The following is a 26,213-nucleotide window of genomic DNA, read 5'->3' as shown; positions in this document are numbered from 1 at the left end:
ACGCTGGGGAAAAAAAAGCAAAAGGTTCTTTGTGTATAGAAAGTGTGTCTTACCAGATGCGCTGCAAGAACTTGGAAGTAAACCAGTGTCCTTAGCACCTATTTTTTGAACAATTTAACAGATGACTTTGGCAAAAGAGATGTTTGCAAGTGCGTGTTTCTTGGCATTTGTATAGTCAGGGGCAAATTTAGCCTCTTTCAAGTTCAGAAAAGACTTTAAAGTCATTTGATCGAATGAAAACCTAAAGAGCAGTCCTTACTCACTACAATCCCACAGAAATTAGTATCTCACAGGGCTCTCCCACATCTCACACAAGGGAGCATTATAAAAGTAGAGCAACTCTTGAAAGTGAAATTATTGTCTATCAGAAATTAATACAGAGAGCAATTTTGACCAAGATAAAAATGTGAAAACGTAAAGAATAAAATACAATCAGATAATGTGTGTTCTCACATTTTCCCCCCCGTTTGCTGCAATTGCCTTTGGCACGTAAATATTTCATTCTGACTCCCTAGATGAAGTAAGTAGGGTTGTTTCTTTTTTAAAAAAAATCTAGTTAATGGGAAGCAGTGCCTTTGAACAAGGCTGTATATGAGTCACAAGCTGGAGACTGTATAATGTCAGCTGCAACTGAAAATAAGGCACATACTGAAAAACTTCTAGCATTGCTGCTTGCTGCCTGGCTATTCTGATGACAAATTTGAGTTGTCTAGAGGAAACATAGAAACTTGCTCATAATGTGCGTAGCCAAAAATGGCAGACTTTGTGTTCCTGGTAAAGCAGTGAGGCAGAATGAAAGCAGGTATCCAATGCAGGATGTAGTTACTCGCTTGCTGCATGAGGAAAAGGGAATAGAATTCTGAATAGCACAAACTCAAAAAGTATTCTTTATATATTTAAGTTACATAACTGTAAGATGTGTAAAGTAGAACGCAGAAGATTTGACTCTGGTTTTTTTTTTTAAAGTAAAGTGTCAAGTAGGATGGAAGAAGAAGCATGCAGACATGAGTACATTAGGAGATAAGTATGTATGAAAATACATGCAAAGCAAAAATGAGATATACTGACAAACGGAAAAGCAAACAGTATGAAAAATATAATTTAAAATGCATGGTTTTTTTAAGAACAAAAAAGTTGAAGGTGAAAAAATGAGTGATTGTGAATACTAGGGTAGAATATTGCTTTGCTGGTATGTGGCAGCTGAGATGTTACTTAAAATGCGAGTTGAGGAAGAAAAGGGTGTTTTTCACAAATCACAGCTTGAAATGTGGCTGTTATTCACATGTGTATGAAAGTTTCCAAACACATTTCTCCATTTGCAAGTGTAGCCCTTGAACAGCAGCATGTGTCTTTGCAGGTGCTCCTGGAATGCTTAGCCAGCTTTCTAGTGGTCCCTTACTCTAATACAAGGGCTGTTGCACCATGTCACTATCATGCTTCACCACGGCTTTATGGATAGGTCTCTCTGAAAGTAATGCCTCCTATTTATTTCCACGGAAACTGCAACATATACAAAGAGCACAGTAACACTGTTTGATAGAGCAAATTCTCAGCTACAAAACATTCTTTCTCGACTGGTAACTCAGTGGAGTCACCACCACTAGCTATGCATTTTTGTCAGCAATGAACAACAGCGTATGTTGCTAACAATGTGTACCAGCAGAGGTGACCCACTAAAACGCACCACTTACACTTTACTGTGCTGACATCCACTGCTTGGGCTCCTTAAAGGTTCAGCAAGCATTGATGTATGTCAGCGGGTGCAGTTTTTTCCACACGAAGGAATTCAGTTCTATGCCTTTGCTTCATGTGCACTTGCAGTCAGACACCATTCTGTCAGACTGCCCCTCTGCTGCCATCTGTTAGACAGCAGCAACATGTAATGAATATTCCATATTGGTGGGAAGGTTCAGCCTCTGCTGTCATACCACCAACATCTGCCTCTGATGTCATGTGCCCGTGTAATAAAATAGGAGGTGTTACTTTTGGAGCAGCCCTTGTATGCTGAGGCATGGTAGGCCCTAGATGTTGGACAGCTGTTGAGAACAAATACATGGATGTTTCTCCATCGCTCTAATGATCAGTTCTTAGTTTCTTCCTGGTAACCTGATGTGCAAACTTGAGAAATGCACTTTTCTCTTATGCACGTTTATGAAGTTTCAGGAGTTCTGATTTCTTTCTGTGGGAATTCTGTTCATACCTGAAACTTTTTAATTGCTCATCTCTAACGCTCTGACCCTACTTGTCTTCCTTGGGAGAAGTGATCAGACAGTTACTCTGGCTGAGGCTGTGCCTTCTGCTCCTGTGGTATTGTGGGGCAAACAAACAACTAATTAAAGGCTTCAGATTAATACAAAAATTCAGATAGTTATACTAAGAGTGAGAAATAGGCACCTTTAGACCACAGTTGAGAACAGGAAGTAATGGTGCGGCACAAGGGACGCTAGAGGTTGGGTAATTCTCTCTGTTAGGCACATGGCTGGGGTGTTTCAAATCCCATTGGGCTTTTTTTTTTTTTTTTTTCCTTATTAAATGGCTGGTAGTGGAATAAATTAGTAGTTGCTTTAGATTTAAAAATGCAGAATATACATTTCAATGTATAAGGAAATATATAATAAGGAAAAAAAATGTAGGCTGTAAATCTAATTATAAAATAGCACATATGCCACAGAGGGGTTCCCATTTTGTAATGGAATAAAGAAGATGTATTAGAATTTACTGTAGTGCTAATGAAACCTGTCAGATTGCATCAGCTGTGGAAACAAAATGCATTCTCTTTTTTAAAACTGAAGTGTCTATTAAACAAGAAAGCTTTTCCTCCTCGATGTTTTAGATGGATTTTTCAAGTGAGGCAGAAAAGTACATGGTGTTCTGGGCCTTTCTTATCTGTGTGGCCTTAGAAAAGGCTACAGGTGGGTCCTTCCTGCCTCTTTTAAGGATCTGTAGAGATGCCTTAATGCCTATTTGTATCCAGTACTGAGTTACGGAAGTATATATATACATACATATTTAAGTATGGGAGGGGGGAGGAGAGTTAGTACCAAATAACTTAAAAGCCAACAAACTGATTTTATTTTGTAAATTTTCTTTTTAATCTCTTCTTCTCTGACACCTTTGGCATCAAGAATCTCTCAAAGCAGATTTTCCAGTCTGAGCTACGGGCCTGTTAGAAATGCATCTTCTGAAGGAAGCTGACACAGTGTTAACTAAAGTAGCAACCCTGGATGCTGTAGCTGATACTTTCTTAAAAGGAGGAGGTGCTGAGAGAGATATATTTTAGAAGCATGAGTTTTATTTTGCTTCGTTTTACTTCTCAAGTAAAATCAAGTTACTTTCTCTTGATTATGATTAATTAGAAGCAAATGACTGCTTGTGCTACTGGGAAAATCTGTCTCTCAGCAGATAGGGAGCTGCTTGCAGGCAGAACCTCCTTAGAAAGTTTTTTTTTAAAAAAAGTACTGGGCATAAACTCAATTTCTTTTTCCAGAGCTAGAGGTGTCCACCTGAAGTTAATCAGGGAAGACATCCCCTTGAACAAAATGGGTAGCAGGTGTTGGGAATTAGTCAGCAGGGTTGAGGGATGCTATTTATAAAGGAGAAGCAGCTTTGGGAGGAATCATCTTAACTATCTACAAGAAGCAGACAAACTGTAACTTGTGTTCATGCTTGCCTGTCTTTCCCTCACACTATTTAGAATTAGCAGATTTCCTTGCCTCGTTTTAATTTTTGATTGTTTAATTACGTTGAAGGTTTCAGATGTCCTATAAATCAGTAGATATATTTTAAACCTTGCTGTATAGGGAAGTAAGAAGCATTTTACACCGTGGAATGCAGAATTTCAAATTTATTAATTTATTTGCTGAATGTAGTTCCTCCTGCCTCAGAGTTGGGTGCATTTCAGTGACATATGTACAGTATTATTGGAGAATAAGGGAAAGATTAGCTCAGTTTTCTTAACTGTAGCTGGATTTAATGGGGTAGATTGCCCTTGGGATTTTCTTGCAATGTTTATTCTTTATGTTTCTGACTCCTCTAACAGGCTGAGCTGCCATTTTCTTTCCCTTTCTTCAGAGAATGTTCCATCCCAGATTTTGCACCTGCAGAGGTTATTGCTTTCAAGATGAAAACTGGAACTGGGAAGGCAGAATTAAGAGTAACGTAAGCAGCCTGTTGTTTAGCAGTTACTGCCTGAGATGGGCAAGGAGTGGGGCTTGAACAGATTGTCAGTGAATGGAAAGAAATAAGATGATTTTCCATTTTGACTCCTCTTTCATGGAACTAAGCCATCCATCTTGCATTGGTTTTGAATGTGTAGCAGAGTGTTTTTCAAGATGATAGTGCTTCTAATGCCACAGGTTTCTGAAGAGAAGGAGGAGAAGAATAACAACATTCACTGGGAGTAGATGGGACAGCACTACTTTATCTGAAAATAAGTGTTCACTGGGCTTGCCAGTCCATTGACTAGCCTTGTGTTGGGATTGCCTTTCACTTGATCATATATGAAAACATACATGTTTTGCATGTTAAGTCCCAACAGTTGCTGTATTTTTTTGAACCCTCATTATTTTACACATTTTCTAACTTGGTGCTTGACTGTGTAGGAGAGGGGATACACAGCTTTCTCACCATGTAAATGAAGCATTCTACAAACCATGTGAAATCTTTTAAAATTATTTCGCTGAAAATGAAGAGGGAGAGAGAGGGAGAGAGAGAAGCAGGTGCAAGGATAGTTTGAACCTTATATATCCTTTATAGTTCTCTTCTGTAAATAAGACTCAGCAGAAGGCCTTTTATATTATTGATTTATCACGCTTGTGTATTGTAAACAGAGAGAGAAGGGAGAAGGCTTGTACAAAAAAAAAAAAAAAAAAAAGATTAAACCCTCAGCTGTTTCTTTTCTGACATTTTGCAGTTCTCCCCCCAAACCTGCTTTTGTGTTGTCACAGTAAGGAAGACATTCAAATTATTGTTTTCATAATGTAGCGAAAAGATGCAAAGGGAAGGAGCCTGACCTGTAATCACAATGCTTAGTAATGCCTTGCTAGAACGCAGTGAGCAATGCAAAAATACCTTGCCTGGGGGAATGAGTAAAGACAAGCTGAGCCAGCATAACCTCAGGGCCTGGACACTGACATCAGCAGGGTGCTGCTTTTAGAAGTGGAAGACAGAATTTGTAGTCTTGCAAGTATGTGATATCGGTGTGGGGAAACCACTGTCACATAAGAGAAGGAAGGTATTTATTTAAAATAGTTGTATTGATTGGGTGTTTTAAAGTTGTTTAGATGTGGAGGAAATGCAGAATGTTTCTTTCCCTTCACATTTAATCTTTACTGCTCCCACTGCTTAAAAAATGTGCATAAACTTCTTCCTGTGGTGTTTTCTTCACTGTTCTCTGTTCCTGTGCCCCATCTCAGTAATACTGCATGCACGTGAACAGATTATCCGTAGCAGTGCATATACGTGGAATAAGCAATATATTGATACCTTGGTATTTTTCAGAGTTAATTAGGAAGACAGTAGAACTAAATATCTGTTGTTTTGTTTATGATGTTGCATCACTTTAGTGTTTAGTACCCTAGGTAGCTGTTTTTTACTCCAGTGAGCTAGATTAGCCTGATTACACTGGCAGGATGCAGTTGATGGATGACTGTCATTATCTTCTCAAACCTGCATGATACGTTAGGTATAGGAGATGATAATTAAATTTTCAAGAGACTACATTGAGATTATAAGATCTAAGTATCTTTTTTAAAATGAGGAATATGTTTGCAATTATCAGTGTGTTGTTAGAGGACCCTCTCCTGAGGTGTTTTATTAGCAACCCCTGATTTCCTTTAAATTGATCAAGAAAAAATACTTAAGTTATCATATAACGCTTCAGTCATTTTGTTGTTGTTGCTTTTTTAATTCTGATTTGTTTCTACTCCTGAAACAGAGGAAAAATGGATCAAATCTATTGGTAATGGCTTGAAGAAGTACAGGTTAGCACAATATATTTAATGAAACCTTGTTTGAGACAAAACGCTAGAGAGGATCATAATTAATGCCTCATTTTCTGCCAGTTGCTATTGATTACTCATTCAAGGTCCCTTTGTTCTCAGACTGGTAACGCTATTTCACATTACAATTTGATGGTATTCTGAGGATGAGATTCTTTAACGACGTACTCGTAATTGCAAACATATCTCTAGAATTTAAATTTGAAATGAATTTACGTTATATGTCAGTGTTGGTTATTTTTTCCAAATTCAGCTCCTATGTTGGAGTGCATGTTCATTAGACGTGCCTAAGTTTGTGGACTTACATGAAGTGAAATTGGACATTTTCTGTATTAATTGTATTTTTGGCTTAAACTGGATTCTGTTGAACTCAGGTGAATGGTTATTTGAGTCCCAGTCCTCTGTGCTGCACTAGTATCTCACAGAGCAATTATTTGTCCATGTTTAATTTTGTGCTAGCTTTTCCTTTGAAGTTGCAGTAACAAGATGCACAATTTAAGTGGGGGACCTTGCAAGTTTAGCAGAGTCTGACTTCTCCATTTTGCTGTATTCATTTAAACTAGTGTGTGCATGTTGTCAGATGTGTTCATAAGGCAAGACATACAAAGTATCAGGACACACTTTATGCATACTTGAAGTCTTCATCCATCATCTTGTTCAATCAAAGCAACAAAATGCTTCTGCTCTGTTACTGCAGTATTTCGGGCTTACAGTAAGACAGGAGCTGCACTTCTACTGCCTGTTCTGCATAATTCTGAGAAATGCTGAGTGAGTTTGTCTCCAAGTATGTCCTAGTTTCTCTCTTTCATGGAATTTGTGCAGCTGCCTTCTGCCTGCTAGTCAGGAAATGAGGATTGGATTGAGATGAGTATTGTTGAGTTATTTTGCTGTAGTGAAATGATGTATCTAAGCCCCAATTGCTATATAAACACTTAAGTGCTTTGATTGTTTGCCCCCCTTAAGTAGGAGCCTCACTACTGGGACCGAATGCATAAACTTCTTGAAAAAGAAGCCAATTCCAAAAGCTTGGAAAAATAAAAACTAGTTGACTAGTTTATTGAGGTGAGAGGGGAGTTGTAACTCTTTCCTGTGGAAAGGGATCTGGGGTTTCTGCCGTATCGCAAGTTGCACATTGGTCATCAGTGTGCACTGTGAGCCAAAAGGGCATGGCTGGCAGCAGGGCAGGGGTGCACCAGGCCTGATGCTGCAGCTGGGTGCCTGGGGCCATTGTCCCACTGCTAGCACAGCCTCACCTTGAGCACTGTGTGCCAGTTCGGATGACACAGTGTAAGGATGTTAAACTATTGCAGTGTTTCCAGAGGAGGCCATCAGGGACAGTGAAGTGTCTGAGGTGTCAGGAGTAGCCAAGGTCCCCACGTTTGCTTGGCCCAGAGCAGAGGAGACTGAGGGGAGGCCTATGGCAGCTCCTCACAGGGGGCGGAAGGCAGCACTGAGCTCTGCTGTCTGGTGACAGTGAGAGGGCCTGAGGGAACAGCATGGAGCTGTGTTGGGAGAACCAGGCTGGGAAGTAAGGAAAGGCTCACTAGAAGGTAGTGGGCATGGAACAGACTGCCCAGGGCAGAGGGCACAGCCCCGAGCTGCCAGAGTTCAGGAGCATGTGGACACTGCTCTCAGACACAGGGTTTGATTTTTCAGGTGGTCCTGTGTGGGGCCGGGATCCGTGTGTCATCACATCCTGTGAGCCCCTCCCAGCTTGGGTTTTTGCATGATTCTGTGAACTCTCATTTCCAGAACAGAATGCATTTTTATGCCAACACAATAGCCCTGTCGTAATTGGTTGCGTATAAGGGGCTATTGCTTTTTATTCTCAACCATGCTATTCTTTTAATAGAAAAGAATGAATAATGTGAAGGCACGTAGTTGTGTTTGCATCATACTGTTTCATAATTTGGCTTTGTCTGCTACAGGAATCTTAGTTCTTAAAGTATTTGCTAATAGGTTTGCATTTTAAAAGTAAACATAAGCAAGATTTGAACCACTGAAAAGGCTGATTCCTGGAATGAATCACAAAGCCAACTGTATATAACAGATTTTTGAAATGGTAAAACTTAATATGCAATAAGATAACATATGGATAGTATTTGTTTAAAATAAAGGAATAAAGGCTCATATATATTTCAGCATAGCTTGGCTTTCCTATCTGCATATAACCCAAACGCTTGAGACCCTCAAGGAGTGTTGCATAAGGACATCTGTAGGTTTTTACTTGTCGAAATTTTTTACTGTCAAAGCAAGGAAATCAAAGAGTTGTTTACCAACATATTAGAACTCTGCTGGCCAGTGTCCTTAGAGTTCACTGAAGGCAGAGTGGTATTTTGGCATCAAATTGTGCCACTGGGATTGTAGAGGCTGGAACAGTTAGACTGTGTAAAAGAAAGCTTCCAAAATAGTCAAATTGTTTCTTATTTGTATTCTCTTTGAATCTTTGAAGGAATCAGTTTTAAAACCATTTAAAATGTGTTGAGTGAGGAGCTCTTTCTTTTGAACTCTCAGGCATGCCATTTTGATATAAGCATATGGTTGATTAATTTTTTAGTTTGAAAGGAAACTAGCTTTGCTTGGAGATAAATGCAGCTGCAGTACAAACTTACTTGTTGTCTGTGGCAAAGATGCTTCCAGATACAGAGATGTTGCCAGACTGCTGCTCATCCTTCCTATGTAGATCCGATTCTCTTCCTTCCATCTCGCCATTTCAGCAGTTGAGTACATGACTTTGTTGCATTTCATTTTTCTGAAAATAGCTTTCAGGAGAGGCACCCCTGTATAATGTTTGTCTAAATAGCAGCCCTTGGTACTTGTTCAGTTTTGTTTTTTAAAATGTGCCTTTATTTTTGGGCTCAGGTCATGCCGTTTGCCTTGAGGCTATCGAAACTTCGGCTTTTTGTGAAAGAGATTATCTTGAAAAGTAAAGCAGCATGTTTACCTCTTTTCTCTCTTCCAGTGTCTTTGGAATGGGAATTGTTATATTCTTAGTCAATTGTAATAAAAGTCTTTTTAGGGTGTGGTTTGTTTTTCTTAGATTAGTTATTGAACACGCATTCCCTTGGGAGAATACTGTTTTAAATAAGTTCCTGTTTGTTTCAAAGCTGGAAATATGCCTTACAAAATCCAAACAGGCAAAGTTTTAAGGACGCTGCCTTTTTATTTATAAGAGCAATCCAACTCAGCAGTGTTCAGGAGAATAACCAGTCATTGATTATTCTTTAGTAATTGGATTCGTACTTGGCAGATGAGGTTCGGATTGAGAGTGACTGTGCTCTATGGAGAATGCTGCAAACTCTGTGTAACCAAGCTGCCTCTGTGCAGGGGCTGGGGGCAGCTAGGCAGGAGGAGCTCAGTGCTGGTAATACAAAGCCTTTCTGCTATCCTCAGAGGTATTTCTGTATTCCTTTCTTTATCAGATGCCCTTAGGAAAGGATCAGTCCTAATCAATATTGCTTCTCAATTGGTTCAGACAGGCAGAAAAATCAATAAGATGAAGTAATGACATCTATTTTTATTTTATTTGGGAAGACTTGGGAACAATTACGAAATTTTAAACAGATGCCTCATTTGATGGTGGAAATGGCAGAAGAGGGTTCTGGTTTCTGGGTGGTGCTTTTTGGTTGGTTGGTTTGGCTTTTTTTGATTGGTTGTGGTTGTTGTTTGTTGTACTTGAGAGGAATAAAAACTCTTTACCAAACACAGTGTAGGCTAGGAGTCTTCTGAATAACGGGTTGCACAGTTTGGGATTTACTTGGTCTGTATGCAGAGGTCCCTCCCAACCTCAACATCTCCGGTCTGTCACTGGGGCCTTGCTTCTGCTACTTGAGAGAGCTGTCACAGCACTTCTTCCATGGGGGCTATTGTGAGGAAACTTTCCTTCAGTTCTGGGTAATCCTGGGCTGGAGATCATCTTACTTTTTGTGAAGTCCTGAGATAAGTACCAAATTTACAGCATTAGTCTTTATTTTTTGACAGTGATGGTTTAGAAGAAGCACTTTTCACAAAGTATTGTCCAAGATTCCTACTTGGGCCATAATGTGGCAGGTGAGGAGAACGAGAAGCAATGGTGTGTGCATGCAACGTTGAGCTGCTGCAGCCTGGGAAGCTGCAGTGCTGAGCAGTTGCTGCCATTGTGGGGCCTGCAGCTGTGCTGCCTGCAGAGCCTGGCTGCAGCTTTGGGAGCATATGGGGTGGAGGAGGAAAGAAAACAAAACTTGGGAACTGTGGGGCTGAAAGGAGGAAACTTAAGTAGGTGACAGCTCAGGCTGGTTTTGGTGTAAATGTTAATCCAGTCAGTGGTTTTTATCTTGCATCATCTGATGATTGAAATGCTAGCACAGTTTGAATGTAGGCAGACATGATTGTTATCCTGCCAACCAGCAGCCATATGTTTTACTTCTCCTGTGTATGAGGACTGGACTGCGTAATGAACATCAAATAGTTTGTGTGACCTTAAAGCACTCACATTCTGAGTGTATGAAAAGCAAAATACAGAGATTTAGCTGTGGATGTTAGTGCAAGTGGAAAGCCGTATGCAACATTCAGTGTTAAAGCTCCAGTGAGTCCATTTTTACTGCTTGGTTTATGTTTCCTTCACAAAAGATTTCTTTTGGGTTTCAACCCAGGGAGTGTTAGACTAAAAGTTAAGCGTGGTACCACCCATGAAAAAACATAATCTCATAAATCACCAGTGTTCACTTCAGTGTCACAGAAGTTGAAAAGGAAAAAGGAAACAAAATATGTTTGAATAACACGGAGAAGCTTTTAAAATGTGATGAAGTTTTATATTCTGTGTTAATCTAATCTGTTATCTCTTTTGCCTTTGTGATTTTGTGGGGGATATTTCTTACATTTTTTTATGAATGTAATGTTACTGGATTTCTAAGTGCATACTAAAACCTGATGTCACGCTGTAAATTGAGCAGTTTTTTTCAATTATCTTTATAATGTATAATATATTACATGCTATTTGGAAAATTAAACGATGTATTATGATTTTGGTAACAATTCAACTGTGGATTATTCTTTCAGACCCTTTAAAGAAGTGATTCTGTTGTTTGGAGGCTTACAGCCAAACTTTCTCTTCCTTTCTGAATTATGCTGATATTTTCTGAACTCAAAGGCCTTCACTGAAAACCCAGTAAATGCCTACATAGCATATTGTATGCATTTAATAATTTGTTAGCATGATGTATTAACAGCTTAATTGCTACAGAGCTTAATTTTTTTCTCCTCTGTATATTTTGCAGACTAGCCTGCTCCGGTCAGATATGGGACTTGGAAGTCCAGGTCAGCTGTCATCCTCGGGGAAACCTGGCACAACCTACTACCCATTTTCTGGCACAAATCAGCGCCGAAGACCACTTCATGACTCGCCAGCTCTTGGTGAGTAACACCAACTTTCATTTGTGACACATCTCTGCAGACTTGGTTTTTTTTTGGCAGCTCATCCTGTATACTGGAGATGGCTGTATACTGAGCACTTGAAATTACAACAGAATGCTGTAAGAGAGAGCAGAATTATTAAAATTTTCTTTGAGGTGCTAGTTTGAATTCGACACTGATCGGTGTTGCTTATAAAACAAACAAGAAACTACAATACAACCCTTAATTGCAAAAGCAATAATGACAGATGGATAGGAGTTGATGACCAGCTGAGTGCCCTTAACCCATGCTATCATTAACTCTTGGAAATGCCTGACCTTGAGGTCATTACCATTATTTAGTAGGAGAAAGACACAAAAGTGAAACAATTATCCTTTTATATGCTAAAAGTAACTTTATTCAAGGAAATACATAGTTCATTGTAATTGGTTCAACATGCCTTTAAAGTTGCTAGCAATTGGAGACTAGTAGTTTATCCTGAAGTTAAGCTACTTTGCAGAACAGGCAGGAAAGAACCTACTTAGAAATAGTTATAATACTTTAAGAGCATTTACACTGTAGAGATGCTTGCTGATAAATAGAACTTTTCTTCTCAGTCATAGTCACTGGTAATATTTCATAGCTCTAAGGACTTTCTGCTGCATTAGAGAACCAAGAATGAGCCAGCTGTTCTATCATTTCTGCTACAGGAGTATCCCAAGTAGCTGAGTATGCAAGTTAAAACAAAAGAAGAAACCCAAAAAGCCCACCCCTGTAACCTGATATTCTAGTTTAAAAGCTACCATATTTTCCATGTTAGCATTTTATGTCATTGAGTGCTCTAGTTCTGTGTATTTTTTGAATGCTCCTTCTTCTTTGTAGCACAGAAACTCATTCTTTCTTTCTGAAACAGTTATATTGTATCTTTCTGAAACAATATAACTTAAAACATACTTTACCCAAAATGGCATTTCATCAAATCTTGAAGTAACTTTAGTATTATCTAAAAACTACGAACTGCAAGCATTGAAATAGTCCTAAACATGCTTCATGTTGGCTTTTTTTTAAGCCTTTAGTTATAAAAATGTGACTTTGGAACTTTGTCTATACCTACATATTGGTGCTTTTTCATACAGCTTATTTAACCTGTTGTCAGGACAGCCATCATTTAGTCTGGGGTTGCCTTTCTTTACAAATATTTTTGGAAGTATTCATGCTCCTTAGTATATGCAGACTATATGCAGACACTCTTCAGATCTGTTATGATAGAACAATCTAAGGAAATTTCAGTGAAATATTTTGTTTGCTGGTTTCTTTTCATAGAAAAGACTTGTGTTACTGTCACACTGTTTACCCCCATCAGTTCAGTGAAAAGTTAATAAAACAGTAACCTGCTGTGGCCGTGGGTAGCAGGGCGCCTGCTGCAGCATGACTTTGGGTGCTGGACAGAGGCAGTAACATCTGCAGAAAGTTGAGGGGGGTGTATGAAACGATAACAGAGAGAATCCTAGCCCAGATTGTCACATTTCTATTATGTACTTGAATATGTAGCTTAATTAGATTATTGTTCAAACTGTACAGAATTTAAGCTCCAGATATCATTGAATTAAACATAATGAAGGCAAGTGTAATGTTTTCAGGGTAGTGCTCCTATTTATATTTCTTGGTTGAATGGGGAACTCAAGGGCTATAAATCTTTTCAAACTGTAGCAGCATAATATTCCTCTGTCTGTTATGGCTAAATCTGCCCAACTGGAACCTGGGACATGAGAAGATGGATGTTACAAATCTATGAAAGTGCATTTTCAAAATCCCAGGGAAAAAGTAGATCTTGAATCTTTTCTGGTGGGCTTGAGAGTGTACATGTGAAATAGCTGTTTTAGGTTTGTTGGTTTTTGTGTTTTTTTTAATGGATTAGTTAAAGGGTATAAAACTACTGTCTGAGAATATAAAGCAGATTTGAATTACAGCTTATCCAGGGTTTTCAACAAACTCTCTTTAAATTTCAACAAACTCTCTTTAAATTTACTGCTTTAACTTAATTGATATCAACCAGTGTTCCCTTTTTAGGTCGTAGTCTGTGTGCAGTTTAAACACCTTGCAAAAAAGCACTTCCCTTTCAGACAGCTCATATGGCATGATCAGAGTAAATATATCCATCAAGTATGTTTACCTGCAGTTTTGTGCATTTATTACACCTGGGAATGAGTAATTTTTTATCTTGTCGTATCTTATGCTAAAATTGCAATAATACTCTTCTGAATTAAAACAAAAATAGAAATCCTATGTTTTAATTGAAGACTCAGTGGGTCAGCTGTAGAAATTGTAACATTCATTTTCAGAACATCTGTTAACTTGTAATTTGCATGTATACGATTCAGATTAGTGTTATTAGCAGGTGACTAGACTGGTTCAGACTGTAGAGTTAGGTAGTGAAATCACTGGCTACTTTTGTTTTGTGAATATTCTTATTGATAGAAGGAAGCAGGTATATTTCCAACTTCTGTTAGATGAAAAATTGAGTTATATTTGTTGCTTAAGAAAAACAGTTACATCATTAGATTTGCTATTATTTACAACCTCAGTATATTCTTAATGCTATAGAAATTTATATCAGTTTTCTATATTTATGTCTTTATTAAGAAATGTGGAAAGGGAAGGAATATGTGTTGATGATCAGTCCACTTGTCTTATTACACATCTCACAATGTTAGTTTATTTTTCTCAAGAGTGCAGCATTGGTGTTCTCAGGGGTAGCTGCTTTCCTTGTGGAAAGAATGGCAATTGTTTATCAAGTGTTAAATCAGAAAAGCACATGTGTATGTTACATATTTAAGTACCTCTTGTATTGATGACAAATTTCATTTGTACAAAATAATTTTTAAAAAGCACCTGAATTAAAATAGTAAGAATTGCATTGTAACTGTGGCTGGTTATTCTTCTCCATCTATAGTGTAGAGATTGAAATGTGTTGTTTCTCTGTACAGATCCCCTACAGACAAAGAAAGTAAGAAAGGTGCCCCCTGGTTTGCCTTCTTCTGTAAGTATCAATTCTTTTACTTAGATTAAGTAAAGTGGGCTGAAGCTGGGCTCTGTTTAGCTGAGATGCAAATTACTTAAGTTGTCGTTAGGAAGGCTATCCACTGGACATGAACAGCTCTGCTAGGCGACTGGGAGTGCTTTTTGAGGACTAAATACACATTTGATGTGTAATTTTTAGATTTCATAGCAGTGATTTGTAGCTTGCTCATATGCTCCTACCCACTTGTCCCTGTCATTTGAATTCCTCTCTTGGGAGGAGAGCTGGGCCAGGAGCTGTCAAAGAAGATCTCCTGTACAGGTCTTTTGATGTTTAATTAGTCATTATGTTGCTGAACAGGAGGACAGACAGAGATTAATAGCTGAGAATCTTAGAAATTTACATTTGTAATAATCCCAGTGGAGCTGAAGACATTAAGATTCGGAGGACATGTACAGCTCAGCTTGCCTCAGTAGGACTGAGGTTATTAATATGCATAAATCACCGAGTCAGATGTTCATTGTGAAGCCCTGGTGGATTTTAAAGCCTTCATTAAGCCTTTCCTAACTTCAGCCTAGCATCAGGAAAGCTTTCAAGCAACTAGTTTGTTGATCCCTCTTTGCTTGAAAATTTATCCTTCGAGAATAAAGGGCTTTGATGAAAAAGGTTGGAAGGGTTTTGGTGGAAAAATCATTAATGGCTGTGATAATCTAATGCTATAGGGGTGTTCTGCGGTATTAAATATGCTTTATTCTTAAAAGGAAGAAAATTTGTTTATAAATGAATCTGCATTTAAAGATCCACGTGAAGTGAAAAATCCCCAGTGAAGTGAAGGGCAGAATTATTTTTCTTCCTGCTCAGAACAAACAGGAGGGGAGGGGGAAGCGGCGCTGCCTTGCGGGGTACATCTCTTTGTTGTGTAAATGCGTGTTGGGCTTTTATTTGGCAGTACTTAACACATGGGCGCAGGTGCACTCGGATGAGTCATAACTCAAAGCCGGATAGGCTGAATAGCACACACTGCACAGGCAACAGTAATAGAGCGGGAGCAAAACGAGGCCGATCTTTTTATTTTGCATGAAGTCTGGAGTATGGATGGAGTCTTCCAGTCCTCGCATCTCCCCGGTCCTCTCCTCCCTCTCTCCTTCTCCCTCCCCCAGCTCACGGTGATGTGTGCCGAATCCCGGATCCGAAATCCTATTTTAACCGTACTTGCAGATGGAGCTGCGATAGCGGGGATAGCCTGGGGCAGCTGTGCTCTGAACCTGCAGCCTACCTGGAAGCCAGGATTGCAGCTGCAGGCACTCTTAAAAGCTTTTGCTTGCATAAGCACTTGGGCCCCACTAGAGGCTGAATAGCTGCTTGATAAACAAAATGAACACAATGCCTCAAATCATTATTCCCGAGGCCAGGAATATTCTTTTTCTTCCTTTTTTTTTTTTTTTTTTCTTTCTTTTTTTCTTCTCTTTTTCCCCTCCCCCAACCCCAGCCCTTCAGCAGCAGCTAAAAATAGTTTGGCAATTTACATTTTAACAGTTTTGTGTTACGTAGGGTGGCTTTACAGTCTAGCAGATGATTTCTGCTAGATTAACAAAAATATATTTGAGATTTCAGAGAAGCTAAAACGCATAGCAGTGCAGTTTCCTTGTAATTTATTACTGTAATTCACAAAAAGTAATAAAACTTGCATGTTTAATATTTAGTAGCATTAGCCAGGTAAAGAGATCGCTTTAGCAAATGAAGAATTTATCTCATTTCTCTTACTAGGCGTTAAATTTAAGCAGCAGTATTTTTCAGATGTTTTTATTTTTCTTCTTAATGAAGACAACCAAATGCTGATTAGATTTTATTTATATTAACACGATAGCAATCTGAGCAGTGAAGTGCAGTTACTGTGAATAATCAAAGATAGCTGTGCTGCATTTTTCAGACACCGGTCCTCAACATTTCAGTGTTTTCAGTGCTGAGTACTACGCTGCAGTAAGATGATGGATTACCAAAAAAAGTGCGATGAGATATTTCATTTAGCAGATGACACAAAACTAAATTTAACTGATGATCGTAGGAAATCTAAATTGAGTTACTAATTATGTGATTGTTGTCTGTTGTTATTTTAGCCATGCCTTTGTAAGAAGCCAGTGTATTGTGGCAGAGATGAAGTTGTTTCAGCTAGTAGGTAGTGCTGATTATGGCATGGAAAGTCACAGGAAAGATAGTTCATATTTAATGTTTAAAAAATGTAAGGATCTGGATTTTTAAAAAATTTCATTTTCTTAGAGATATTTTTCTCCAGTGTGTTTGTGTTGGTATGGGGCTACCATGTCAATGGATATTCTAGTAATTTAATTTCTTAGATAATGCTTAGGTAATTGTCCAATAACAAGATTTTAAGAAATAACGATTTCTATAAATGTACTTTGTTTCTGTTTCTTCGAGATACAAGTGGTATTTTATGAAATTATTTGCTTTGAGTCATGCCTTTCTTCATGTGTTCCAGTCGGGGCCTAAAGTAAAAACAGTTGCACAAAAGTGATAATAAATTGTTGAGTTACTTCTGAGGATGCAGCTTGGAGCCTGAACTGTGACTGTGAAAACTAAGTAACCATGCAAATGTATTTTTAAATTTTCCTATCTGAAGTTGGCTAAGTGGTGATGAAGTCATTGCCCCCAAAACGTTTTCTGTGTTGACATGCAAATGCCTACATTAAACTATTAACTAGGATCCGATATTTTTCTGCCCTTTATATTACAGGAAGAGATTTTTTTAAACGTTCAGTGACAGGTTGTCCTCTGGAATTCCAAATTTTGAGAATTTTTCTTATTGTAGGAGTTACTGTAACTAAGTTGATAAATTTGAATAGCATCACGTGGCTTGAGCCAACTGTAACTCATCAGTGGTCACTTTGAAGGAGCACAGAGCCAGCCAGTGTTTTCAAAGAACTTCTCAGTATGTAGAGAGAACATTACAGCTTGTTTGGAAGGACACGAGGGGATGGTAATTTAATTGTGGATGTGCTATGAGCAAAAGCACGGCATTATTTAGCCATATCATAGGATCACAGAATGGGTTGGAATAGACCATAAAGACCATCCCATGCTATGGACATGGACTGCACCCACCAGATCGGCTGCCTGGAGCTCCATCCCGCCTGGCCTTGAGCACATTCAGGCATGGGGCACCCACAGCTCCTCTGGGCAGCCTGTGCTAAGGCCTCACTGCCTCAGTAGTGAATAATTTCTTCCTTGTATCTAAACCTACCCTCTTCCATATTCCGATAGATCTTTCTAAATTTAAGCTCATGATGTTTTTCAGTAAAATCAGTATGATATAAAGTTGATTGTAGAGGTTCCTTATATCAGCCACACTGTCCATGTGTACTAATACACTGCAAGAATTCTTTATCAAGTATAGTGAGAGGAAACTTGGTTTGCATGCACAGAATTACTTCCCACACACTTCAGTCTTTTTTTTTTTTTAACATGCTCGAGTGAGCTTGGGAAGCGTATTTTAAGAGCTGTGTTATGGAGATACTAATGGTGGCTGAAGATGCTAGAAGAAAAATAGATTTTACTTCCTTCTGTGCTCATTTTACTTCTGTTCCCCCCCAGAGCTAAAAGGAGTGTTTTTGAAACAGGTGGAAATGATTCACTGCTCTGTTTAACTGAAACCCAATTTTTGAGATCTTAAATGTTAGAATTGTATTAAAAGTAATACAGAAAAAAAATACAGCACATAGCAAGTGGACTTTCTTCAGAGAATTATCTTCACTACTAACAAGCTGAGTGTGCATTGGGGTGGCCTGTTGTAAAGCAGCCTCCTTAGAGTAGTTTCTACCAAGTCTTCGGATCTTTTCTGAAAAGTGCAACTGAATAAAACTCACAGAGCAGCCTGTGTAGATACACTGCTGAAGTGACGGTGCTCTGTTTTAATTGACTCGTTCCCACGGAATGCTGTGGTGCCAAAATGTAAGAAGTACCATTTAGAGTTGGTTTGGAGTGTTGTGAATTGCCTTGTGCAGTCGAGTGACACATACAGCTGTCATTCTTGTCTTCAGTACTTAATGCACACAAAGACGTCAGTAAGTCTGACCCCTGCCTCTGATGCTGCTGGTGTTGTATAAGGCATTTTTCAGTAACAAAAGTGAGCAAACGAACCCCTATGGATAACCCAATGCAGAGCGTGTGGCTTCTTCATGGTTCAGTCTTTCTTCTGCTTTATGCTTATTCTTTTACCATCTGAGTCAAAGGATAATGTTTTTAGGAGAGGGACTTGAAATTGATCGGATCACAGATTATTGCATCCCATCCGTTCTTTGCTATGCACATAAAGTCAGAGGCAATTAGCTGTCATTAAACAAGCCTTTGCAAGGTCCTGCTGTGAGAGTTCAGATGGTTTGTGCTGATACTTATGTAACCCTCTCTTAGCAGCATTTTTTGGCTGCAGTCAGATCCTGTTTCCAGGACTGTGGTAGATTATCTAAGGTTGCTTTATTGAGAAACCTCCTGTGACAATTCTTGAAACCTCCTGTGACAATTCTTTGCACGTATATGTAAGTGTGCAGATATTCTTCTGTTGTGTTTGGATTTATTTGTAGATTTTTTTACATTTTCACAACACATCAAAATGAGCATATTAGATGCTTGTAAATTAGAGCACGTATCCACGTGGAAGAATCGAACCTGTACAGTGTTGTAAAGCGGCTTTCTGAGAAAGTAATGCCTGAATTGCAGCTCGTGTCGTTACATGGAGGAGCTGCATGGAATTGCTACAACTCCTGCTTGACCTGAAGATGTTTTAATTACCATAAATTAGTGTGGTATTTTATCGCAATAGATAAGGACTAAAAAGGATCGTTGAAGAACGATCCTTCCCATCTTTGGCACCTCCTTGTTGGGGGGTGAGGATGCATAAAGAAGGCAAGTTGCAGTGTTTGGGAGATGTGTTTGTGGGATTTAGTGGTGCGAAAATCCAGGGCTGCTGGTGATGGTTTGCACTCTGCCTTTCCATAGGGCCACACAAAGGCAGTGACATCATTAGGGTTTGATAGAGCAACTCCATTTGCAAAAAAACCCTATATTTCAGCAAGCTGAAACAGAAAAGAAAGGGAGACGAGTGCGGGAAAATAGAGGCTGGGGCCAACTTGCAGCCCACATTTTGACGGGCCGCCTTCTGAGCCCGCTGCGGCTCGGCGTTCCCGACCGCCCGCTCTGCGGCGGGGCGCGGTTCCAAAGCCGGCCGGCAGGGGGCGCCGTCCGTCGCGCCTCCGCCTCCAGAGCGCGGCGCGGCCGGCAGCAGGGCGGGGGGGTGTTGCGGGCCGGCCGTGAGCTGCGGCTGTGAGGCGCCGCTGTGAGCTGCGGGCCGGCCCGGACGCGGGTCCGTGCGCGAGCGGCTTCCCAGCGAAGCGATGAGTTCGAACAGTGTTAAGGTATTACCCGCCGTGTGTTCCGAACAAGTTTTTAAACCTCTTCAAATACACTGTCCGCGTTTGGTTCTGAGGAATGTGATATATAGCTCCTTTTCCTCATTCTTTCCACTTTGGTAAAATATTTGTATTAAAAAATCCTGAAATTCGATACTGTGTGGAGAAATCCTCAGAGCAGCTTTGTAACTGTGACTTTCATTTAAAACCAAACATTTACTTTAGTTTTTTTACCTTACCCCTGTAGGTAACTGGAATGTATTTTGCTAAAAGCAACAAAGAAATTCGTACCTACAAAGAAACTTGTACCTTTGCTATGGGCTAGTAATGGATGAGGTGTAATATCAATTAAATTAGTATTTGTTACTTGTTTTCTGTCTCTTCCAAATGAGAAGTTGCTGGAGGTGAATTTAGATGTGTGTATGTGTGTACCTTTCTGCTGCCATTGCCTCCTTGCAGTGCAGCGTCACTTGGGCTCTCCTCTGCATCAGTTGCCAGTTTTTTGGAGCTGATAAGAACTTTATCACTTCTGAAACTTCTGCTCCATCTTCAAACATGGTTGAAACTGATAACGACTTCCAGCCTTGTGCAGGGTGAGGATGAGGGGAGCCTCATAGAGCAGCTGTATGAGCCCCGTTTCCAAAGGTAGCAAGTGAACCCAGCCCCAGAGAAACCAGCCAGACATGAAGAACAGGATGGGTTGTCCCATCAGTAGCAGGTTTGAGCTTATATCCAGTTGCCATTTTTCAGAAAGATTGAAGCCAGCTCTCACCAAGGGAACGTATGACTTACACCTTACAGTTGGATATAAATAATTATGAATGTTTTTGCTGCTTGTTGTGTTTGAACACACCCATTTAAAATAATAAAATTGTGAGTAAAAGGCCTTTTAAAAGTATAACGATGCTTCAGACTTGTTATGGAACGTGTTTGACCAGAGGGTGGCTCTTGTCCATTGAGACACTTAGAAATTTGTCTTTTCTGTGGTAGGATGAACAGTTTTCAGCAGCCTAGAGGAATTATGGCTGTTTTGTTATTTTTTTTAATGAACTTGGATGGTGGGTTACATATGCTTATTGTGTGTTTGCTTTGTGGCTCTGGACAGAAATGTAGTGCATGCCATAGGCTGGTTTTAGCAAGAACGTACAATTCATTCGCAACTGAACTTACTGTCAAAATGTTCTTAAGAGCATTCTTATACAGGTAGTTTGGTTTATTATTAGGTCAGTATTTCAGTTTGCAGTAGATTCCGTTATCTCTTTATATACTTTAAGTAAGGGCAGCTTATTGTTTTTGACACACAGTACAGGGTCGTGAGTGGAAACAATTCAGGCTACAAAGTGCATGTCAGTTCAGTGCTCCTCTGCTGACGGCATGTCTGTCTGAAATCAAGTTTAAAAAATTGGCTCTGTCTCCAGCTGACTTGTTTTGTCAGGCTGAGTCATAAGATTAACCCCTGACTTGTCACCAAGGAAAACTGGGTAAACAACTGCCTTGAGTACAGTATCACTGATCCAGCTCTGATTCATTGCACTGCAACATGATTCTCTTAAGAAAACAAATTTCAGAGCAGCTGTCGCTTAGCTTAAACGGGGATTAAAAAAATTGCAGCCACAAAACATTAACTTACAAATGCAGAGTTATTGGTAACAATGTCGCTGCTTTGTGTTCGCCTTTTCAAATTATTCCATTTTCAGTCTATTTTTCATCTATTGTTGTGTAAGTAAACATCTGTGGGTTAAAGTTTGATATGCTTGATGGAATTATGATTTGATCCCGTTAAGTGAATCAGCATAACAAAAGTACCGTGAGAAATAATAGTGTGGTAGATGTAGAGCAAGTACAGCGATGAATTTCAAGTACTGTGCGTTCAGATTTTATTCGCGTCGACGTAGCCAAGGGTAGGACAAGTACTTCCCTTTTTGGTAAAATGAAATTATCACGTTTGATTTGTGGGGGAATAATTCCAGGATCCAATCTGTTTCTTGGATCGCTGTGGAGGTACCACTCACTGAACTAATTTGTCTGCAAGCTGACAGTATTTGATGTGGCAGTAGCCAACTTTATTGGTTCTGCTGTTGTTTTTGTCTTACCCATGTGCTGATGAGCAGTGCCAGTAATGTCCTTGTACAGATAAATGTTAATTGTGTTAGTAAATGTTACCAGTTAATGTTACCTGGGCGTTGTTCATCACAATTGCTCTATATAGGTACAGGATAACGTGAAGAGCACATGTCCACACCCCAGTGCTACGCTGGAAAGTTAGCTTTCCCACTGTAGGTTGTAACATCTACCCAGTTATTTTTAGTACAAGTGCATCATGTTTAGCATTGAAGAGGGGATTTCATCTTAAATACAACTGCTCTGAAAATGGAGCGTGTATATGTGGAGGTATGGGAGCAATTTCAGAGAGGTTGAGGACAGCCTTTACTTCAAAGAACTGAATCTAAAAGTAAAGTTTGTGTGCTTGATTTATTTTAGAGGGAGAGGGAGAAGAGAGAGGGGAAAAAAAAAAAAGGCTTTCTTTTCCAACCCCTGAATGCTGAAAGCACATTTTACATGAGTCTAAATGATTGAAGTCCGGTGTGCTGTGAGAAGTAGCACGTACAAAGATCTGAAGATCTTTTAGCATATCTCATCTGTAGAGTCCCGAACGATAGTGAGATTTAAGGAATGGCATTGTGAGTCGCAAATCAAAGCTTCTTACAGCTTCTCTGGGGGCTAGAATGAGTCCTTGTGGTCCCTGGGGGAAGAAGGAAGCTGCGAGTCGCTCTGCGGGGCTGGCGCTTAATAGTCTGAAGTAGCGCGATGTTCCTTTTTGCAGCTGCTGCTGCGCCTTTGTGCAGGGGAGCTGTGGGGCACTGGCCTGGCTGCAGGGCGAGGCGGCTGTGGGCGTAGAGTTGGAGTTGGGGGAAAATGTGAGAGTGCTTCAGCAGATGTGAGCTGCAGGATGTGTGTGCCGAGCACAGCCGTCTCACAACTGCTTGGAAGAGTTCACTGAAGAGGGATTGCAGCTTGAGGTGTAGTTATTTTTTGTACTGTGCGTTCACAGGTGCTACATGGTTACATGCCGAGATAAGGGGTGCACAACAGACCTAAGGCTTTTGTCTATCATAGTATTCCTCTGCAGTCCGTCTGTCCCCACGCAGATCTCCGTAGCTCAGAGCTGTGACACGCACATGGTGCTGGGCTGACCGAGGCAGGTTGTGCAGCCTCGGTCCCTCCTGCAGTGCTGTGCTGAGTTTCCCCTGTCCCGAAGCGTTTTCCTGCTTTTGTCAGGAGGTGAGGAGGCGATGCTGTGCCTTCGCCCGCTTCTGCCTGGTCCCAGTCTGTTAATTAGTGCCGCTGCTGAGTGAAGAAAGCAAAACCAGAGCGAACTGGCACGGATCCTGTGTGAATACTGAGGGACGCGGGGGCTGGAAGCTGCAGCTCGTCTGAAGCATTGTGTAACTCACAGTTCTGTGACACGTGCCAAAGTTTTTTGTTGGATTTTTTTTTCCCTTCTCTTTCTTACGTGGACATGCAAATTTTATTTTTCCATACAGGAATGTGTTACGCAATGTAAAGAGAGCGCGAGGTCACGTTTTCAGCCCGCCGTCGCGCTGTGTAAGGTAAAGCGCGGAGGAGCGCGCAAAGCAGACGCGGCTGCAGCCCGCCGGGCCGGACCTCGTGCTCCCCTTTGTGCTCGGCCCTTTGTTTCAGGCCGCCGGGGCTCGGCGCCGCGTGCCGAACTTGGAGGCAACTTGTGGCCGCCGCCGCAGCCGCGCCGCTTCCTTCGGAGCGGAAAGCGGCACCCGCGCTCGCCCGGGCCGCGTCCGCGCGTCCGTCCCGCTGCGTGCCCGCGGCTGACGTGGCCGCGCGCCCCGGGCTCTCCACGCGCCCAACCCCCCCCCCCCCCCACTCCCCCCCCGCCTCCCGGCCGCCTTCCTTCGGGCCGGCCCGCCGAGCCCCGCGCCGGCCGCCCCCGCCCCGCGATGGTTCCGCCCCGCTTTGCGTAGCGCCCTCTGAGCGGCGCGGGGCGCGCGGCGGCGCGGAGACGCGCGCGGGCGGCGCGGCGGGCGGATGTGGCGGCGGGAGGCGGCGCAGTGGGGCTGCAGCCCGGCGCCTCGCCATGTACTGCGCCTACCCCGTGCCGGGCGTGGGCAGCAGCTCCCTCATGTACTACTATAACGGCAAGACGGTAAGGGGCCGCCTTTGTTCCCCGCGGCGGGGCAGCGCGAGCCTTTGGCGAGCCTCGCGCCACCCGGGGGCAACCTGTTGGCGGGCGGGGGGCCGCGGTCTCAGAGAGGGGCCGTGCGCGCTGCGCGGGGACGGCTCGGAAGTCCGCGGTGAGGAGCGTGGCGGGGCCGGGCCCGAGAGAAGCGAAGTTGCGGCGGCGCGGCCGGGCCGGGGTTCCGCTCGAAGCCGCGCGGAGCGGGCGGCGCCCTCGGGACGGGTGGGGGAACATTCGCGAGCGCGGGAGCGCGGCTGCCGCTTCTCGCGTGTGCGAATCGAGGCGCGCTGCGTGCTCCGGCCCGGGCGGTGCGCGGCTGCGCTCGGAATAGCCCCGAATAGTGCGTGGGGAGACGCCGATACCGATCGCGATTGAGAAAGCGGCGTCTCTCCCCCGCCCGGCTCGCCGAGCCCTGCCCTCGCCCGCTAACTTTTCTTCCGAGGCCCCGCGCGGCGCTGGGAGGCGGCGACTGCCCGGGCTCGGCGGGAGCAGCGTTGCCGCCCCGCTCCCGCCTCGCGTCCCGCTGCCAGCTGCCCGCCCGCCGCACCGCCGTGCTTCTCTTTCATGTCTGCGCCTCGGCCGCGGCGATCCGTTTGAAGTTTTATGTGGCGATATATACGAGGCTTAAGTAAAATGAACTGTACGGTACCCCTGGAGCAAAGGGAATATAACTCGCATGGAGTTTCGATTTTGTTCTTTGGAGAGCGCAGATCGCTCTATTACAGCGTTTCTCTTTGTTCTTGTAGCAGGAAGAAAAGCTTTGATCTTATTAAGTATTTCCAGGCGTAGAGTGGATGGAAGCGCTGGTACTGTAGGGAGGGGAGCGTGGCTGGAAAATTGATAGCATGTGCCTGGTGCGGGTCAGGGGTGACCTTTATGAGCTGGAGGAGTTAGTAAATAGATGACAAATCATATGATGGTCCTGTATCACGTTGGCCACAGTAGTTTTAATTTATTTTTTTAGCGTATTCTCTCCCAGGAATTCTGCAAGTTGGAGTAAGTTATTAATTTAAATACATAGGTGGAGGATACGTGAAGTTGGGGAGTGATTTCTGCACTGGTGCCTTTAAGCACACGTCTTACTGCGGCTGCCAAATGTGAAGATCGAGCTTTCTCTAATGAGAAAACAACATGTACCCCAATTTTTACATCTTCCTGCTCTTCACTGCGTTGATCAGTTAGGACTGATAAACTTTGTGTGAGGTTATGTGAACTATGGGGTTTGGGATCCCAGTGTTCCTCTGTAATTTATGATGTCTGTAAGGTCTGATTTACGCACAGGCAGCGCACAGCAGAAGTGCTGAATTTCAGACTCTTGTTGAACGTTTTGTTGTTTCAGAACTTCTCAATTTCTAAGCCAGAAGGCAGCCTGATGTTGAGCCAAAAAATAATTAACTCAGCACCACAATAAGTGCTTGTGTGTTCTACACCTAAATTGCAATTTTTTTAATTCTCATTTTTTAAAAACTTCTTTGTTCTACACTATTAGAAGAGGTTCAGGTTTTGTAACTTCTGTGTGTTCGAGGAGGGAAACGTGGAAGTTAAAAGTGGCGTTATCATAGAAATCCCTTGCAAAGGAGTGAAGTTTTACCATTATCTCCTATAGGTTTAATTAAAAGCACATTTTAAGAATCTCTATCAGATTAAGTATTAAAAAGATCTCGATCCCCCTCATAAAGGACAATAAAGCGCTTGCACTGAACTAGAACATATTCAGCCTTGGTTGTAGGGTTTCTTCTTCCCCCCTTCCCTCCATCCTTCACCTGTTGATAAATGGGCACTATTCTTATTTGTTACCAAGATGGCACCATTTTGTTCTGTGTTTTGTTGTTTTTTTTTTTAACAAATTGTGAAAATTATGGCTACAAATTGCCTTTATTTCTACTTTCATTTTGTTTTTCCCCCTCCTTGGATTTCTACCAGAGCCGTGCTGTGGACTGAGAAGCAAAAAAAAAAAAATATATATATATATATGTATATATATATATATACACACACAAACATACTAAAAAAAAAAAAAAAAAAAAAAAAAAAAATCCTGGAAAACTATTTAAGGGAAAGTAATAGCACAAATTTAAATACTACTTTATTTGAAGCTTTGAGGGTTTTTTTAACTGGTGAATAAGGAAACTTTTTCATTCGTTGATATATATTTTTAAATTTTATGGAATGGTTTCAAAATAGTAAGAATG

The 26,213-nt window shown here is 41.5% G+C and overlaps 1 protein-coding gene across 14 annotated transcripts in view; it reads left to right on the top strand.

Annotated features, from left to right (window-relative positions):
- The window catches only part of TCF12 (transcription factor 12), a 151,669-nt gene that overhangs the window by 88,169 nt on the left and 37,287 nt on the right, over positions 1-26,213 (top strand). For 11 of the 14 annotated variants that reach the window (XM_042875826.1, XM_042875825.1, XM_042875821.1 and 8 more), the window contains 2 exons: positions 11,255-11,390; positions 14,357-14,409. In XM_042875826.1, the coding sequence (XP_042731760.1) occupies positions 11,255-11,390; positions 14,357-14,409 (189 nt within the window). Of the gene's footprint in view, positions 1-11,254; positions 11,391-14,356; positions 14,410-23,878; positions 23,989-26,213 lie in introns of those variants that run through there. The other 3 variants (XM_042875829.1, XM_042875827.1, XM_042875828.1) reach the window with 2 other exon arrangements.

This window comes from Lagopus leucura, unplaced genomic scaffold (genome assembly GCF_019238085.1).
Source record: "Lagopus leucura isolate 7727_CA_CO unplaced genomic scaffold, USGS_WTPT01 Super-Scaffold_100015, whole genome shotgun sequence".
Classification (NCBI taxonomy): Eukaryota; Metazoa; Chordata; class Aves; order Galliformes; family Phasianidae; genus Lagopus; species Lagopus leucura.
Note: the sequence above shows the minus strand (reverse complement) of the source record. Positions and strands in the feature narration are given on the sequence as shown.